Genomic DNA, 6550 nt, shown 5'->3' on the forward strand with positions numbered 1-6550 from the left:
CGGCCCGGGGCGGCGGCGAGCGCTACGAGCCGCTGCAGCCCGCGCTGCCGGCGGCGGGCGAGCAGGACTGCTGCGGGGAGCGCGTGGTCATCAACATCTCCGGGCTGCGTTTCGAGACGCAGCTCAAGACCCTGTGCCAGTTCCCCGAGACGCTGCTGGGCGACCCCAAGCGGCGCATGCGGTACTTCGACCCGCTCCGTAACGAGTACTTCTTCGACCGCAACCGGCCCAGCTTCGACGCCATCCTCTACTACTACCAGTCCGGGGGCCGCATCCGCCGGCCGGTCAACGTGCCCATCGACATCTTCTCGGAGGAGATCCGCTTCTACCAGCTGGGCGAGGAGGCCATGGAGAAGTTCCGCGAGGACGAGGGCTTCCTGCGCGAGGAGGAGCGGCCCCTGCCCCGCCGCGACTTCCAGCGCCAGGTGTGGCTGCTGTTTGAGTACCCCGAGAGCTCAGGGCCCGCGCGGGGCATCGCCATCGTGTCCGTGCTGGTCATCCTCATCTCCATCGTCATCTTCTGCCTGGAGACGCTGCCCGAGTTCCGCGACGAGAAGGACTACCCTGCCTCACCGTCGCAGGACGCCTTCGAGGTGGCCAGCAACAGCAGCACGTCGAGGCCCCCCAGCGCAGCCTCCAGCTTCTCCGACCCCTTCTTCGTGGTGGAGACCCTGTGCATCATATGGTTCTCCTTCGAGCTGCTGGTGCGTTTCTTCGCTTGTCCCAGCAAAGCCACCTTCTCACGAAATATCATGAACCTGATAGACATTGTGGCCATTATCCCTTACTTTATCACTCTGGGCACCGAGCTGGCTGAGCGGCAGGGCAATGGACAGCAGGCGATGTCGCTGGCCATCCTAAGGGTCATCCGCCTGGTGAGGGTCTTCCGCATCTTCAAGCTCTCCCGCCACTCCAAGGGGCTGCAGATCCTGGGGCAGACGCTGAAGGCTTCCATGCGGGAGCTGGGGCTGCTTATCTTCTTCCTCTTCATTGGAGTCATCCTCTTTTCCAGCGCAGTCTACTTCGCCGAGGCAGACGACCCCACTTCGGGTTTTAGCAGCATCCCGGATGCCTTTTGGTGGGCAGTGGTAACCATGACAACAGTTGGTTACGGTGATATGCACCCAGTGACCATTGGGGGCAAGATTGTGGGCTCTCTTTGTGCCATCGCGGGTGTCTTGACCATTGCGTTGCCAGTCCCTGTGATTGTTTCCAACTTCAATTACTTCTACCACCGGGAGACCGAAGGGGAAGAGCAAGCCCAGTACATGCACGTGGGAAGCTGCCAGCACCTCTCCTCCTCAGCAGAGGAGCTCCGCAAAGCACGGAGTAACTCGACTCTGAGTAAGTCGGAGTATATGGTGATCGAAGAGGGGGGCATGAATCACAGCGCTTTCCCCCAGACCCCTTTCAAAACGGGCAACTCCACTGCCACCTGCACCACGAACAATAATCCCAATACCTGTGTCAACATCAAAAAAATATTCACCGATGTGTAATATGTAATACAAGTGACATCCCGTGCACAGTACTGTGTGAAATGTGTCCCCTGGTCTGTGTGTGTCCTTATTTTCTACATCTCCAGACCACTCCTCGAGGACAGGATGGGAAGAAGCGGGGAGCACACTTCATTCCCCCTCTGCCTAGTGCTTCATACTGAAACAGGTGCCTGCGTGGCAAATGGGCTGCATTCTCTCAGCTCTCCTTTGATTTTTTTTTCCCCGTCTTAATTTTGTGAACAAAAAAAACTTACATTAAACTTGATTTCTAGCACACGCCCTATTTTTAAAAAAAAAAAAGTACATCCTGGGAGGAAATGAAACTAAAGAACAGTTAGACTTCAGAATAACTGTTTAACCTCAAGATTAAAAGGTTGTTGTTCTTTACTAAGTAAAGCGAGTGAATACTTACATGATTCTTTAATTTAGTGGACACTAACATTATTTTATTGTGTTCAATTGCTTATTCTTGGTATGTGGATGAAAAGTCAACTAAAGCAATGACATAAACCCACCCTAGATTTATGTGCTTTTGACTGGAGTTTCTGTTTCAATCCTCCCCTTCCTGAATCTTAAGGGTCTCAGTAGCTTTGAACAAAGGGAAATGCCCACAACATCCTGATCTGACTAACAACTTGGGACTTATTAAACATTTAGCAAATATTAGAATGAAAGATTCCAGTCAAGTTCTGTGCATATGTCTCAGCTAGCATCTATCAAAGTCTAGAAACATGTTTTCAGTGCTGCTGAGAGAAACAAAAAAATTCCTAATGCGTCTGAGATAAGCTTCTGCAGTATCACAAGAAGATTAAAGTGGCAGACACCCCTTCCAGAGGAAGTTACTAATTCGGACCTGACTGATGCAGTTCCCATAGCAACCCATGTTTCCTGGGAAACCCGAAAAAGGTTGTCATGGCATCTCTTGCTCCCCAGCCCCACCCCCAGCCCTTGCTGTTTCCACAGTAACCTTTCCAGATGGTTCCTATTTACATGATTTCATAAGGAAAACTACTATTGGAATAAACAGCACAAATAAAGTTAAGTGTGAGAATCCATGGAGGTGAAAGGAGTCGCACGATGCATCCTTTCCTGTGAACCCCATTGATGCTATCCCACTGTGGCTGAACTGACAAGACAAATGCTACCTTTGGAACATCAGATGTAAACCTCAATAAAGCATGATATAAATTAAATGCCAGTTGTTAGGCAACAATTTTACAAGATGCTCTCTACGGGTTTCTTTCTCCAAGAAGTGATGTCAACAAAACCCCGTGTAAAAGTGCCCTGTATATAAACAAATGAGAAACTCAGTGTACTCAAAATCTTACTAGAAGGGCCCTTCAGACTTCCTTGTGAAAACAAAATACAACTCCTGCCAAAAGACTGTCCCCATCACAGCACTTGAAAAGCAAACTAAGCAAATATATGAAAGATGCTCATTTTTAACTGAGGGGATTACAATCAGTGAAAAGGAGGATCAGAAGTAACCGGATCTTGAAGGAGCACCTGCAGGTTGCAGCCACATCCTAAGGGTTGCCAGCGGACAGGCGGAATCAGGTGAGCACTGAGAGCTGCACTGGGTTGTGTACGTGGAGCCAGATTCAGACCTAGACGGCCAGTGCCTGCCAAAGCAGCAGTTCTACACTGATTGTATGTCCAGTGTCTTTCCTTGAAGTTCATTTACAGCTCTCCCATTTTTCCATGTTGCCAACTATCCTTCAGTTCCCAATGCTGATTGCAAAAAAAATTTAAAAAGAGGGTGAGAAAAGTTATTTTCTTCAGAATAGCTTTTCACCCAAGCTGAAGATTATTCCATTAGTTTTTACCAAAACACTTGGTTATTGGACAACCTGTTTCCCCTTTAAAAAGAATATAAGGAAGACTCTAACATGGTTAGATTAATAGTCCAATTTTAATTTATGTAATTATTCAGTAGTATGCAGTGGTACTGTTCTTTGAAACAATTAATTAAAGTAGAAGTAAAAGCTACTTATTTTGTTTTACTTATATAAATTACACATTATGCACCATTGCTTTTGGACCTTGATAACATATAATCTAACATAAATTAGGTAAACCTTATTTTTAAGCTCAAAAATATTTTCAGTAGCCTACCTACTTTATTATTTGTGCATTTGAGAAGGTGGATGATAATAATGGATACCAGAGGAAGGCAAGAGGAAACAAAACAAAGCAAAAAGAAGCAAGAAATCTGTATATACCTGGTCATAGAGTTGTTTGCTTTTATCTATGTGTACCTGAGCAGAATTCCCTTGTCTAATTTCCCTTTCTTTGTGTTTGAGTTACTTTTAACATTGATACCCATTTTTACCTAACATTAGGTATTCTTAAAGACCACATACTCTTATGATCCAATTATATATGCAATAGAAATCAAGTAAAACATAGATTTTGTGTCTGTCCATAAAAAATTCCTGACATAAAGGGGAACAAAGAACAGTAACCATTTTATTCACATCTATCAGAAGGTAGAGAAAGCTTAGTTAGTTCCATAAGTAAATGATAGCTATGACCTAATTTTTCTTAAAAATGGGAGAAGTAGAACAGTAGTTTGAAAGGGACCTTTTCCCCTTATCTGCAGATATAGCACATGTTCTGAGTCATAACTTCCAGGTAATATAGCTGCTTCTGGTCGCCATATTGGAAGCTTCCAAGGTTATAGGTTCTGTGTCCTTATTGTTAAGACATTTGATGTTTTCAGTGTCTTAAAAACATGTCTATGCTCGTGTCTGGCACAGAGTGTAGCAGCACCTTGTATGTTTTCTTGATGGAATGCCTGTTATGTTACATTACTGGTACTTCCAGGCTTTTAATGAGATGCTTAAAAGGGTAATCTCCACAGTCATATTGCCCAGGTTTGAATTCTGGCTCTGCTGTATGACCTTGAACAAATTATATAACCTCTCTGTTCTTCAGTTTCCTCATTTATAAAATGAGGATAGTGAGCATTGCTTCATATGTTTACTATAAATATTAAATGTTCCTACAAGCAGAACATTAGGAAAACTGATTGCATGACATGACATTATTTTATCATCATTACAAGCATGTATAATTGATAAAAGTGTTGCAAATAGGAAATACATAAATGATCAATGTTTTCCTATTTCCTTTCTATGATAATAATACATACCATGTATTAAAAGTCAGCCGTGTCCAGGACATTTGTCAGTTCTCCAAGGTAAGTGCTACTACCTTCATTTTAGGAGGCTAAAGAAGAGCTCAGGTTAAGTGATTTTCTGCAGTTTCACAGAACTGATTACAAGCAGGTTACACTGGCTCGAAGCCCATGTTTCTTTTGTTGGGTGACTTGAAAGATAAAATAAATCCTTGTGCTTTTTATGTTTGACTTCAGCCAGGTTTCAAATTAATGAGTTCATGGAAGGACCATATCTCCATATCCCATACACCCAGAAAGCTATTTTATTCAGTGTACTGAAAATTAACCATTTCCAAATAATCAGGTATTTTTTAAACAGGAGGATCAAACGTTATTTAAATCAGATAAAGTGGTTGACTCTTCTGGTCATTTCTATGCTTGATTCATCTGGACTTAGTCTTAGACAGCATAATTAGCCATACTGGTGACACCTGCTGGGGCAATGCTTATTTTTCTGTTTGACATTTATTTTTGTCTTATGTGTTTTCATCAAAAATATATGTGGGTATTATGCAACTGATTGCTTTCCCACCTCCTTATGCTTTGCTTAGGATTGCTGAAGAACCATGCCAGAAAGCAGTAGAAACATGTTGACTCTCCTTTATTTAAAAGGAAGAAATTTCTGGGAACAGCAGGGTTGAAAGCCAGGAATTGCCAGTTCATTGAAATTTGTGACTCTAGGGGCTTACCCAGCCACTCTGAGGATCTGTAAGAGAATCTGTGCTCCACAGATCCTTAGAATACAATTTTGTCACATATGCTACCTGTGGCTCCTTTACTCAGGTCTTAAATCATTTATGATGAAAGTGGGTGGTGATCTGAGCTTAAAGCATAAGTGCTGATGAGTCTGCCTACCCGTGTTAGCTAGCTTTGCCAAACTACAGGTTTCACTGTTAAGCTCTGTGGTACATCTTGGGTGTTGAAAACCTATACATTTCTGTATGTAGCAAGAAGAGATTCTTCTAAGGAGTGCAACTGGATCTGTTCACATCTGTCAGCATTCTGGGAAAATGTGTCTGCCCTTCTAGCACTGGATCCAGAGAAAAAGGTGGAGGATAACATTTATTATTTTCGTTCTTATAGAGCATTTTACATACCCACTAACCATGGCAACAGAACCGTAGACACCTACGCATAATAGAAAACACTGCATCACTTATTTTTGAGCTCCTAAATAGAATTTGAGAACTGAAATTTTAAATAGAGAAGAAATGTAAACTTATGGTTTATTTACATGGACTGGTAATTTACCTCTTTGATGTGTATTCAAGTGCCTGCTTTGCAGATAGTATGTATACCCAACACATACAATATATGCCAATAATTTATTCCTTTGAGAACCCTAACTGTAATTTGTTGACTTCCATACATTTAAAATGTCCACATGTTCTATAGCAATTCCAAGTCTTTCTCACCTTTCAGCTATGAACAGAAGAGATAACCCCTCCAGTTAAGAACTGCAAAGAAGCAGAGGTGTCCCCCAAAGCAAAGATATATGGGAACACGGTGAGACAAGGGTGAGGACCATAAGAATGGGGAGCAGAAAGAATATTTAGGGATGGTATTTTAAGGTGAAATTGTTTTCTGTCTTGTATTTATTTGGCTTTTGTAAAGGTCAGAAAGATAAACCTATTGGTTTTGTACCACTAATTTCTTGAATTTTGTTGTAGTGATTTTATATAATGAAATCATTTCCTTTTTATACACCTCAAGCAGAATGGTTGATAACCTTTGAGAGACTATAAATCAAAGAGACAAGAAGAAGGGAAAGGAAGCCATACAGGGTCCAAAGTTTTTCTTTTTCTCCTTTTAGTATCGCATGTGTTTTTCTTTACATTTCAAAATTTACACCGTCAAGGGCAGGGGAGAT

The 6550-nt window shown here is 42.7% G+C and overlaps 1 protein-coding gene across 1 annotated transcript; it reads left to right on the plus strand.

Moving 5' to 3' along the window:
• Positions 1-12: 12 nt before the first annotated feature.
• Kcna3 (potassium voltage-gated channel subfamily A member 3) lies at positions 13-2126 on the plus strand. The gene has a single exon (XM_004636893.2). The coding sequence runs from the start codon at positions 177-179 to the stop codon at positions 1497-1499; it is 1323 nt and encodes a 440-aa protein (XP_004636950.1). The 5' UTR covers positions 13-176; the 3' UTR covers positions 1500-2126.
• The last annotated feature ends 4424 nt before the right edge of the window (positions 2127-6550 follow it).

The sequence above is a fragment of the Octodon degus genome, unplaced genomic scaffold (genome assembly GCF_000260255.1).
Source record: "Octodon degus isolate 3935 unplaced genomic scaffold, OctDeg1.0 scaffold00084, whole genome shotgun sequence".
In the NCBI taxonomy this organism is placed as follows: domain Eukaryota; kingdom Metazoa; phylum Chordata; class Mammalia; order Rodentia; family Octodontidae; genus Octodon; species Octodon degus.

Coding starts and splice junctions, on each gene's coding strand:
- Kcna3 (XM_004636893.2), top strand. CDS start 177: ATGCGGTACTTCGACCCGCTCCGTAACGAGTACTTCTTCGACCGCAAC.